Source organism: Balaenoptera ricei, chromosome 4 (assembly GCF_028023285.1).
Source record: "Balaenoptera ricei isolate mBalRic1 chromosome 4, mBalRic1.hap2, whole genome shotgun sequence".
Classification (NCBI taxonomy): Eukaryota; Metazoa; Chordata; class Mammalia; order Artiodactyla; family Balaenopteridae; genus Balaenoptera; species Balaenoptera ricei.
Window position 1 is genome coordinate 80,143,129 of NC_082642.1, and position 12,445 is coordinate 80,155,573.

The following is a 12,445-nucleotide window of genomic DNA, read 5'->3' on the forward strand; positions in this document are numbered from 1 at the left end:
GGCCAAATCCAATGACTGATGCCCTTATAAGAGGAGGGAAATTTGGACAGAGAGACACAGAAACACAGAGGGAGAATGCCATGTGAAGACAGAGGCAGAGATTGGAGTGATGCAACTACAAGTCAAGGAATGCCAAGAATTGCTGGCAACCACCAGAAGCAAGCGAAGAGGCATGGAACAGATTCTCCCTCAGAGCCTGGGAAGGAACCAACCCTGCCGACATCTTGGTTTCAGACTTCTAGCCTCCAGAACTGTGAGAGAGAAATTTCTGTTGCTTTAAGCTACCCAGTTAGTGGTAATTTGTCACGGCAACCTTAGGAAACTAATACAGTTGCTAAGAGCCTCTCTATACGCTCATCTTCCCAACTAGGCCCACGGACTTCGGCAAGTAGGGCCTGTGGTAACCCATCTTTCCTCTTGGCCCCAGCATCATGCTAACAGAATAGATGCTCAATACGTTCTGGCCGAATGAGGGCATGTGCTCAGCACCACCCTTCTGGTTTTAAGTCAGTGGATCCCCAAAGGATTCAGACCCTGCTCTGAGTGAGCAAGCTTGTGAACGAGGTAGAGAGAGTTTGGTGCCAAAATGATGACTTATAGAAGACAAAGAGGAAAAATCAAAGTAGGAAAAAATGTGTCAAAAACCTTGTAGATGGATTCTAAGAAAAAGCAGAGGCCAGGGCTGGGAGTGGGCAGGGAGGGACTCTTCAGAATATTTTAGAGTGCATTTTGAAACAAGTGCTAGGTGATGATTAGGTCCCAGAAGGAGATGTCATCCTAGACTGAGAAATTAAGGGCACGTGGGGGAAGGTGGGAATAACGGAGCAAGCAAACAGTAAGACTGGCCCGGTGTTTGGGAAGGAGAACTTTATAAAGGACCCTGAAGGCAAAGCAGGTGCATTTAAATTCTATAAAATGGGACGTGGGTTGTGGCAGCAGATTCTCGTGGGGCAGAAATGGGACAAAAGCCACGAGCAGCTCCAGGTAGGGTGGGCCTGAGAGGGAAGAGCATCAGGATGGGCCAGGGGGCTGCTGAGGACATGCTGAGGAGCAGTCATCTTGGGGCCCAAGTGGGAACTGAGGAATAAAGCGGGTGAGAGGTTTCTCAGGGACCCCTGGTCATTGGTGGGGTGGGAAGCAGGGGCTCCCATTTGGTAGCACAATGACTCACTCCTGGGCTCAGAGAAGATGATGTGTTTGTCAGCCCAGATGAATGAGGCTGTCTTCTGTTTTTAGAAATCTTTGCAAGACATTCCACAATACTTCTCTCAATAACTCATTTTAGCCTTTAATATGTCTCCAAGCCAGGAGATTCTTCCTGCCATTCCAAACGGCAATTCCTCACTTTAGAAGTACATTCTTCCCCTCGCATTCTTTCCTGAGCCGAGAGGAAGAGTAAGGAGGTGTGGTCACTATTTCCTGTTCTGAATCCTTCACACCCTTGAGGCCCATTCCCAACACATTCTCTGTTTCTCCTCTCCAGGAAAAATGATTTTTTAAAAAAGTTTTCTCATGGGCCTTGTTAATTGTCTCTGCGGCTCTTCTCTTGTCTCTTTCCTGAGTGCGTCTTTGGTCATGGGGCACCAAACTGGGCATTCAGGGATGCAGGAAGTGTAGTGGGATGAATGGAAGCTGTGGAGTCAGACAGACTAGGTTTGAATAGCCACTCCCCTAATTAGTTGTACGTTCTTGAGCAAGCTGTATAATCTCTCTGAGCCTCAATATTCTCATCTGTAAAATGGAGCAATAATATTTATGTGCTCCTTGGAGAATTGTACCAGTTAAAAATAATACACATAAAACTCTTGAAAGCATTCAATAAATGATGGCTCCCATTGTTAGTATGAGTTGGAGCGATGCTGATTATATTGGGCTTATCACCTTCGTGAGCACTTCAATACAGCCTGATAGCCATGCATCCTTAAAAAACTACACCACTGCAGAGTCCAGATGGCAATTCTTGCTACCTCTGATGGTCACATAAAACACAAACTGGTCTTTTTCAGATATAGCAAAACTATGTACAGGACCAGGAACTGTGCTAAGAGAATTATATCTTTTCATTTGCTCTCCACAAAAGTAGAACTGCATAACATATCAAGTAGTTATTTCATTTGCAAAGGGACTTGAGTAATACCATCTTTAAAACTCTCATATTAACTGAACAAAATCACTGGAATTTTTTTAATTGGAAAAGACAATAAAACTCCCACTGCAGATAAACTCACTCCAATCAGCTCCTTTATATCATTTTTCTTTTATAACCTGTAAGTGCTACTGGGTTAATAATGTTTTAACCCAGTGTATACCATGTCATCTTAAGTAAATAAAATTGTGCAGCAAAGTGCTGAAGGAAAATACATTAGAATGATAATAACGTTTATTTTTTGGGGGGGTACAATATGATTTAATTTTCTACAATAAGCCTTTATTTGAATAAGGAAAATTTGTTTAAAAAATAGTACAGGGCTTCCCTGGTGGTGCAGTGGTTGAGAATCTGCCTGCTAATGCAAGGGACACGGGTTCGAGCCCTGGTCTGGGAGGATCCCACATGCCGCGGAGCGGCTGGGCCCGTGAGCCACAACTACTGAGCCTGCGCGTCTGGAGCCTGTGCTCCGCAACAAGAGAGGCCGCGACAGTGAGAGGCCCGCGCATCGCGATGAAGAGTGGTCACCGCTTGCCACAACTAGAGAAAGCCCTCGCACAGAAACGAAGACCCAACACAGCCAAAAATAAATAAATAAATTAATTAATTAAAAAAAAAAAGTACATAGAACTTTATAAGGACATATTATCCTAATTATTTTAAAATACGTATATCAAGTAAACTGCTGGAAAGCACAAAAATGGCAATATTATGTTTTTGAGTGATGGGAATATGAGTGATTGGTTTTTCCTTCAACTTTTCTGAACTTTACAAATTATTTATAATGATTTTGAAGTATACTATGATATCATACTATATGATATATTATTAAATTATATAATGATACCTGTACTGTTATTTTATTGAAGATACTCTGTCAAGATAAATGAAAAAAATGTCATGTTTTTTTGATGACTCCTACCCTATGACCAATAGATATTTACCTGTCCCTCTTAGAGAATCTCCAAATCTCAGAGTTTTAAGGGCTTTTCTGAGTCATTTAACACGACTATTATCTATGTGGGTTCTGTCTTTGTAATAATAAGAATGTTAATAATAATAATAGCTGGCATTGATGTGCCGAACCTCTGTAACAAGCATTTTAAATGCACTGTTTCATTGGATCTTCAAAATAATTCTACGAGGTAAGGCACTTGTGGTAGGCGGAATAATATCCTGAAGATGTCCATGTTCTAACCCCTGGAACCTGTGAATATGAATATGTTACGTTACGTGGCAAAGGGCAATTGAGGTTGCAGTTGGAATTTAAACTGGCAGTCAGCTGACCTTGAGGGGTGAGATTATCCTGGGTTATCCGAGTGAATCCAATGTAATCACAAGAATCCTTTAAGGGGAAGAGGGAAGCAGAAGAGAGACTGTCAGAGGGATGCAATGTGAGAAAGACTTGACTGGCCATTGCTGGCTTTAAAGATGGAAGGCGGCTACAAGCCAAGGAACGTGGTCAGCCTCTAGATGCAGGAAAAGGCAAGGAAATTTATTCTCCCCTAGAGCCTCCAGAAAGGAATGCTACCCTGATGTGACCTTGATTTTAGCCCAGTGAGACCTATTTCAGACTTCTGCCCTCCAAAACTGTGATGTAATAAATGTGTGTTGTTTTAAACCACTAGTTTGTGGTAATCTGTTACAGCAGTCGTAGGAAACTAATACAGTATTATATTCCAATTTTACAGGTGAGCAGACTGAAGTTTAGAAGAGTAGCTTGGTCAAGATCACATACAAGTGGTTAGTGCAACTCCAGCATTTGAATCCAGGTTGTCTGATGACAGAACCTGCCCTCCTGGGCATTTGGCTCCACTGGAGCTCCAAAATGATTGTCCAGTGCCTGTTTGGGCATAACATGTGAAAACTCACCACACCTGTTCCCCTACCCATTAGCCCCCTGCACTTGAGGATGGCCTTAACTGGTGGAATTGATGTCCTTTATATGGGGCTCAAATTGGTCTACCCAGTCACTTTTCCCATTGATTTTTCACTCAAAATAACCTAATTCCTCCTTTATGAGAAGCACTTTTAAAATATTTGAGGCCAATAATCACTTCTTCCTAAGTCTTCTCTTCTTTGGGTGAAACAATCCCCAATTTAGCCCTTCCTTATAAGACATGGTTTCAGATTCCAGCACTTTCCTGACCTCTCCCTTCTGGAAAGCATCCAGACTGTCAACACCCATTTGAGGACCTAGCCAGTTCCCACCTTACTGTCAATTTGTGTACTTTGATTTTCTTCCATGAGGTTATCATGCTGACCTTAACCCTTCTGAACTTCATCATATACCATATCTTGAGCTCTTTGATGGAAATATTTCTAGAGAGCAATCAATAAATAAATACTGATAACTTTTGGAATATCTGGCCTAAAGACTTGAAAACAAAGCTGGCTTTCAAGTTCCTTCTGATATCATCACAAACTGATTCCACTCTTCGTTGACATGAATCGTACCTGGCAGGATATGTTCCAGCCTGGCGGGGGCTAGAAGAAATGGCCTGTTAAGCTACAGTAAGGAATTGTTCTGGCGAACAAGCAACTTTGTAAGGAGCCTTGAGATATCATAGGCTGCTTGTGTGTACCAGTCTGAGAAGTTGTGCTGTCTGTTCCAACGTGGACTGGGGAGCCAGGGGGAAAATGAAGGAAATGTTAAGAGTCCATGTGATTTCATATCATTTAAAACACTGTGAATCTTTAGAGCAGAGACCTGCACACAAAGATTAACAGCAGCCTGCTAAAATCTCTGACCATCCACAGCTTTAAATGATCTATGTTGCTGTTCCCTCATTCCTGCAAATAATCAAGGGCTGACTGTAAACAAATAAGACAGCCAAAAAAGCCCTGGTCTTCAGCAGTTGCGTAATGATGAACGCCTGGTGAAAAAAACACGAACCCATATTTCATTCATTTCACTAGCTGCGTCTCTCTCTAGGAGGGATGGGGGATAAAACATTTTTGTGGGCTAGTATAGAAACATTCGACTAATTAAGTAAGTGGTTCTGTCAGACCTGACTTGAAGACTTGAAGGTACTTGAACACAAAGCATAAGGTTTGCATTTCCTTTATAAATACATAGGGGAGTAAGAATAAAAACAGAAAATGCCATAATCAACTTCACTTGGGGCTTTTCTGAATCCTACATGTTTGAAAAAAAATAGTTTGATATATTTAAGCAAAAAGGTGCAGACAGTTTGGCCTTCTGAGTCCTACCTAGGGCAGGTCTTTCTTGGGCTGCTGAGTATTAGATAAGAAGAAGCAAACCCAATTCAGGCACAGAATGAAGATTTTAACCCTGATGTATCTGCTGCTGTTATACATTTATGCTTTGGGAAAGTCAAAAATCTGGGCCGTAACACTGGGCTCCCTCACAGGGTTCCTGGAAAGAATAGCTTAGAATGGTCTCATTTTTAGATACAAAAAGAATATCTTAAGTACATGGTGATACAGTTTGTGCTTGTGATTGCAGAGCATGCTACAGGTATTCAAGAGAGGAGGCCTTTTTGCTTCCAGAATTGTATGGCTTGAGCTTTGCTGGCTTCTGCTTTGCCTCCCACAGAACATCTCTGTGTCCATCTAAAGTGGGAGAAGAGATGCTCGGAGGGTGAGGGGAGAGCTAGCATCAGCGAAGGAAGGGGAATCACGCCTCCAGCATCTGACTGCCCTGGGCCACCCACCTACCCACCAACCGTGCACTCCATGGCCCCAGCTTGTAAGCCCAGATTTTCCATGGAGCGCATGGCACCTGTCCTGCAACTCCCCCTTACTCACTCCCGCCCTGTTCCTCCAGTTATAATGTCAACAGGGGTCTGTGACCCCTACCTCAATCCTGCTTCTAGCCTGAAATTGGCATTTGGACTTAAACTCCCTGGTCTTCAGACCCCAAATCTCTGCCTCTTGGACACCCATGGAGCCAGTGAAGGGAATTTTTTCTACAGCTCCAGTCTGTAGAATCCAATCCAATCCTGGTTAACTGGTGCCATCTTCCCACCCCCTAAGAGGATTTGGACAGATTCAATGTATCACAGCTGGCGTCTCCTCCAACTTTTAGCTGTCCTCCAACTTTTCAGGTCAAGGGCCATGTCAATGAAGCAAAGACTCTATAACTGAATCCCACTTGCCACTCCACCAGAAAAGCCTTTTATTGTCAATGCCTTACTGGCAAATTTAAGGCAATGCTTTCCTCCTGCTTGTCATTCAATAATATGCAACAACAAATATTTACTAAGAACCTACTATGTGCCATACACTTACACATTATCTCATTAAATACTTATAGCAACCTTGTAAGATTCAGGGGAGGAAGCAAAGGATTAAAGAGATTAAGTAACTTGCCCAAGGTCACATAGCTAGTAAGTGGCAGGGCCAAGTTCTGATGCCAACTTAGACTATACCCTGCTGCCTCATTCTATAAATACCTATTAAGGGCTTAGTTATTTGCAAGATGTATTGCCAGCCTCTTAAGGACTCAGGCTTCATTAGGGCTTCTGGGGAACCCCTCATCAGCTACTCCACGGGCCTGGCTCCAAGAAAGTGAACACTCCACAGCCCGCTCATGACTCAAGGGCTTTTGGGAAAGGTGGTCAGCTTCTGGTAGGAATGAAGCTCTGTTTTCGGTCCCTTTCAAGGACCTAACAGGAAATATCTTGCTTCAGCCTAAACTGCTGAGGGACATATTCAAGTGGATGGCACTCAGCAGGTTTGGAATACCACATTCCTCAAGTGCTCTGAGTTTCTGAGCAACCGTGAAAAAATTCCATAGTTAGACTTCTCTTTCTGGATACTCACTGACAGTGACATGGGAATTAGGTAGCTTATATGTATCTGTCCCATACATACAAAACGCTTCACAGAGAGTGAGTCCAGAAACTTCGTGGGGGACTGGTTCTTGGATACCTGGAAGACACTGCTGGCTCCTCTGCTAATTCTGACTACCGCCCGTTTGAGGGACTGATAATCCATCCCCCTCCTCCCCTAACTGAAACCCTCTTTCCTCCATTCTTTTACCTTTATTGCCAACTCCCTACTCTGTGAGCCCTGGCAAATGTGTCTTCGTTTTTTGATCTCCTCTCTCCTTGCTCGGACCAGTTCATGGCTGTGAGATTTGTATAGCTGTATGGGAACCCACACTGAGAAGGGCCCTGTGGTTGGTTTAATGCTCTGCTGTCACTGACTTGAAATTCTTAATGAATTTTGAGCAAGGTGCCCCACACTTCACTTTGCACTGGGCCACGCAAGTCATGTAGTCAGTCGTGCTCCTTGCTGTGGACACTGAGATAGGGAGAAGAGTCCCACCGCACAAGGTAGGAGTGGTGGGATAGCTGCGGTCCCTCTATGGAACTCAGCAGGCACTTCCACATAGAGACCATCCATAAAGGTGGATCCAACTGATACTAGCTCCACCTTCCTCAGCCTCAATTTCTTCATCTCTAAGATGGGGACAGTAGCATTTACCCTTGCGTGTCATTGCAAGCACTGGGTGGGATCATGTATAAAGTATCCATCAGAATGTTTGATATACAATTGGCGTTTGCTTGATGCAATCCATGGAAGACAGCAAGTGCAGAAAACAGAGTTTGAACTCTAGAATTAGAAGCTAGCTTAAATCATATCAGCCCCACTGCTTAAAAAGATGTATGACCTCGGCCGGGTGACTTGGCTTCTCCCAGCCTCAGTTCCATTATCTGTAAAATGGGAATGTTAGTATTTACCTTGTAGGGCAGTTTGGGGATTCAACTATTCTAATGTATTTAAAATAACTAGTTTATCACTTGGCATGTAGTAGGAGCTCAAAAAATAAGTTCTTAGTTTGGTTCCCTTACAACACAATTTCTGCACTCTAAGCAATTCATTTACAAGTGATGCTAGGATACGACCATTAATGAGTGTCTTATACTATACAGCTTCCTGTATACTCTATGACTTACAACATGTAGCCTCCTTGTATGTGAAAATCATTTTGTAAAAAATATTTGAGGCTTATTTTTTTCTTTGCTAGACTATGAATTCCTTGAAGGCAGGAACCATGTCTTATTTACCCTGTGTCCTAGAACACCTTCTAACACATTATATAATCTCAGGTGAATTAAATCTCTCTTTTGTTTATGCCAACAATGAGATGATAAATTTCATAACATTCCTAAGTTAGCAATTAGTAGTTAGCCTGTTAATGATTAGGAAGTAGAATGAACTCAGTATAGCCGTATCCCTGCCATTAAAGTTCTTCTAATACTTGACATCACACCTGGCTCATCATCCAGCATCCTTGGTTCTGGTTCTTACTCCATGAACAAAATGATTCCACAGGGAACAACAGTTTTGTGCAACCAACCACCTTCCTTGCCAACAAACAACCTATGTCGAGAGGCCACTGGGGGAAGAATTTCCTGAAACCCCAACAGTTGAGTCATAATTTGATGCCTCTTAGGACTCAAAGAGGGTTCAGAACTGTTACTTTTAACAGTTTGAGCGGTTATGGGTCCCTTCAAGAACCTTCTGATAGTTATGGACATTCTCTCCAGAAAAATGTACTCAATATCTTACATACAATTCCAAGGTGTCTTCAGAGCTCCTGCAGCCCTTGTACCCAGGTTAAGAATTCTTGTTATAATAGCGCAGAAAACCGAATGAGCAACGCAAAAGATTCAAGTTTCCTGATAAATTCTGGCCCTGACTAGTCACATTCCCTTGTTCAAAACAAAGCAAAACAAAACAGTTACAAGTCCCTAGATTTAACCTCAGGGTTATCCCTGAGGGCCTAGTCCCAGGCATTAACAGTAAGGGCATCCAGCCAAGCAGTAACTACTCTTTGGAAAACCTAAGTTTAGCTGAGTAAAACTGAAGCCTTGTTTGATAATATCATTTACATTTCCAAATCCCCGTATCAAGCTTTCTTCCTATCCCTTGTGGCCCTTCCTAAATTTAGCTGCTGGTGTAATGGGGTAACCATGGCAACAACCACCTGCCTATTTAAAACCATCTCCAAAGCTAAATAAGGAATCCTGGAAAAACATGGCTGCTCGCCTGCCTCTCAGTGGACAAACTGGGCACTCCTGGGTATTTTCAACATGAGCAAGCAGGCAGGGTAGAAGCAGCATGGACTCAAAGTTCTTAATAGGAAGTGTTCTGGGACCTTGTGAAACAGGGCCTACCTCTACGCCACTATATCTTCACTTGTTAGTAGGCACATGGCTTTACATGCAAATCCCTGTGTCTGGCATCCTTAGGCGACCACATGACCTTGACCTCAACCAGGTGAAGAGTAAGAGGCACACCTAACTGCAAAGAGTAGTCTTGTTGATGGAAACTGGGAAGTGGGGAGGAAAAGCAGTCATTCAGATCACAGGGAAACTGTTCATACTTTGGGTTGAAATGAACAGTTACAACTTTTTTCTGACAGAGGTATCTTTCTAACTGTACTTAATCATGTGGATAATTGATGATTGCTCTATTTATGTCATATGTTGACCTGTCTATTGATTTTTGGAGTATGGAGAAATTCTTCCCTCCTTCTGCTTCCTTGCTCTCTACAAACTACGGAGGTTTTGCTTCTTTCCACTAAAGGAGACCACACAACAGACCACACTGAACAGCTTGCTCTTGCCCAAGCAGGCTGTTTTCCATCACTCCTTTGGATCTTTTGGTACATTTGGTTCCTTCTCGCTGGGTTGACCTTCTCTTTCTGTCAACTTGGAAAGTACTTACTTGTTTTCTGTGTCTTGGTTCAGGCATCTCTCTAGTTGGAAGACCCTCCACATCAAATTCCATGCCCTTGCTTTATGTCACCTTGATTCATATCATTTAACACAAATCACTCTGCAATGCTACTTTCCAGTCTGTCTCCACCCCTGCACTGTGAGCCCCCTACACATGTCTATCCAAAACACCTATACAACAGTGCCTGGTACTGTTTTCAAAAGATACATTCATTGAGTGAATGAACAGAACCCCCCATGGGTTTCACAAACATTTGGCATCCTATCAGGCATGTGTGCATGAGTATGCATAATGATATCTGTGTAAAAAGAGGACCTTAAAAGTCTGGAATGGATGGAAGAGAAGTATTTTTTTAAAGTGATTTTTTTGGTGTATATATTAGAATGAAAAAGACTGTGAGAAGAGCATCAGTTGATCTGTAAGTCTGTGACTATAATAGGAGTAGGGGCTGAAAATATACATGTTAATAGTGTTCTGTGAGCTGACTTGGTGTGTGTGAAAGTACATTCTAATAAGGTTAGCTCAGCTACTATTAGACTCCACAGATCACTTTTCCTGAAGTCAAAGTAGCTTCATTACGTTCAGTTTCTGACCCCGAAAAAGACTTTCTGATTCTTGGTTAACCTCCCAGCCATGGGGTCCGGGGAAAGGAGGAGGGATGAAAATGATGGAGGTCTGTGGGAGTGCCTGGCTTTACATGAACGTGTGCGGGTAACACTGGACTTCTGCTTGGCGGGCTAAATAAAGCCAAGTCTCTTAGACTCAATCTGAGCCCAAATTAATACCCCCTCTCCTGCCCACCTGCCTGAGGGGGGGGGTGGGATCAAGTGGTCACTTAGATAAGCTCCAACAAAAAGGAAAGAGAAAGAATGCAAATTAGCCACCGAGAAGAGGAAAAGGAGGAAGGGAGAAAGGTAACTGAGCAATCCCAGGGTAGCTATATGCCACCCGCCGGCAGAACGGTTTGACTTTGCAAATGATCTGGTTTTCTTTTCTGCTTGGTTTTTGGACCTCACAGCCTGCCTTCACAGGTGCGCGGGCTGAGGCTGGGCTCGGGTGGGCTCCCCGCCTCTGCATGGCCTCCCTCTGCTGCCCTCTGCCGGCAGGGAAGGCGGAGGCGGAGGCGCCGCCCTCTCGGCCCTCTCGGCCCGGGACGCGAGCCGGCACCCCCCTCCTCTTTGTGACGAGGGGAACATGAGGCCTCTGCCCCCTGCCAGCCCCTCACCCGAGGAATCAAGGGACTGGGGCTGGGAGCAGCTGGTTTTGAGAAAGCGGCGCGCCCCAGGAGGGGGATCCAGTTAGTCAAGCGCAGACCCCCACTCCCCAAGGCGGGCGCACCACGCCCTCCCTCCTGGCCCCAGGCCCTCCCTCTGCACATCACCCTCTGCGAGGGGACAGGCCACCAGACTGCGGCAGGTTTCTGACATTGCTTTCTTCTTGGAAATGGAAGCCCTCCTTCCGGCAACGTGGCAGGAAAAGCGCTGGGCAGCCGGGCCGAGAACATTTCGGTGAAAGCAGGTGGAGGCCTGGGACAGGCCCGTGGCCGCGCGGGCAGGGCAGGTGGGCAGTGCAGCCCCGGCTACACCCGCTGGGCCCTCTTACCTGCTGTTGAATTTTTCGGGGTGTTTCTCTCTCATCACGTGGAACCTGTGTGCGATGGAAGCATCCTGAAAGGCAAAGGGACAGAAAGCAGATCCCTGGTTAGTGGTCCTGACCCTGCATAATGTGGCAGGAAAGGAAGCAAGCACACGCTCTCGGCGAAATCCCCCAGATCTCACAGGGGAGACCAGGGAGGCCCCCACAGAGGCTGGACACCAGGTCCAAGGTTAGGGGCGAGTGCCCCCCATCCTGTTAGAGCCTGCACTGTTCACTCTCTATCCGCCCGAGTTCAGGGAGAGCGAAAGGGGACGCGGCTGCCCTTTGGGGGCAGGGAGCGTGTCTGGGTCTGTGAGCAGTGAGAACGCAGAAGCCCACGTGGGGCTGAGTGTGAGTGTTTGCAAATGCCTCACCCTATTCACTCTTTAAAAAAACACTTTGTATTCTGGAATATTCATAAGAAGCTGCAAAAATAGTACCGAGAGTCCCTGTGTCCCTTTCACCCAACTCCCCCCAGTGATAACATCTTACATAACTCTCTAAACCAGAAAACTGATGTTGGTAGATGCTGTTATATATTAACTCTTAATCATCCATATCAGTAGATAGAATTGGTAGCATTGGATAACAGGCTTAGCAGATAATTAAAAATATATTTAAACTTCTGGCTTCTGCCTCTTGATCACTCCACGGAAACAACTCTCCCCAAGGTCAGTAAGAGTCTCATTATCACATTCTATGGACACTTTGCTGTCCTCCTATTAGCACATTCCTTTGCTGCACTCTGGCCACCTGCTCCTCAGAACTCACAGTTAGGACAGTTCTCACGTCACCATGCTTCCGGGCTCTCCATGCCCGGAGCAGGACTTCACAGCCCTGAGCCCCTTCTGCAGCCTACACTCCATGCCACGGGCCATCTCGAGTTCTCACAGTTGTTACTAGCATGTAGCTGCTGATGTCTCCACAGTGAATCGCTCTAGAACCAAA

The 12,445-nt window shown here is 44.8% G+C and overlaps 1 protein-coding gene across 1 annotated transcript in view; it reads right to left on the reverse strand.

The window, feature by feature from the left end:
* The window catches only part of DGKG (diacylglycerol kinase gamma), a 164,015-nt gene that overhangs the window by 73,225 nt on the left and 78,345 nt on the right, over positions 1 to 12,445 (reverse strand). Inside the window, exon 19 of the mRNA XM_059920727.1 lies at positions 11,465 to 11,529. Coding sequence (XP_059776710.1) covers positions 11,465 to 11,529 — 65 coding nt within the window. The remainder of the gene's footprint in view (positions 1 to 11,464; positions 11,530 to 12,445) is intronic.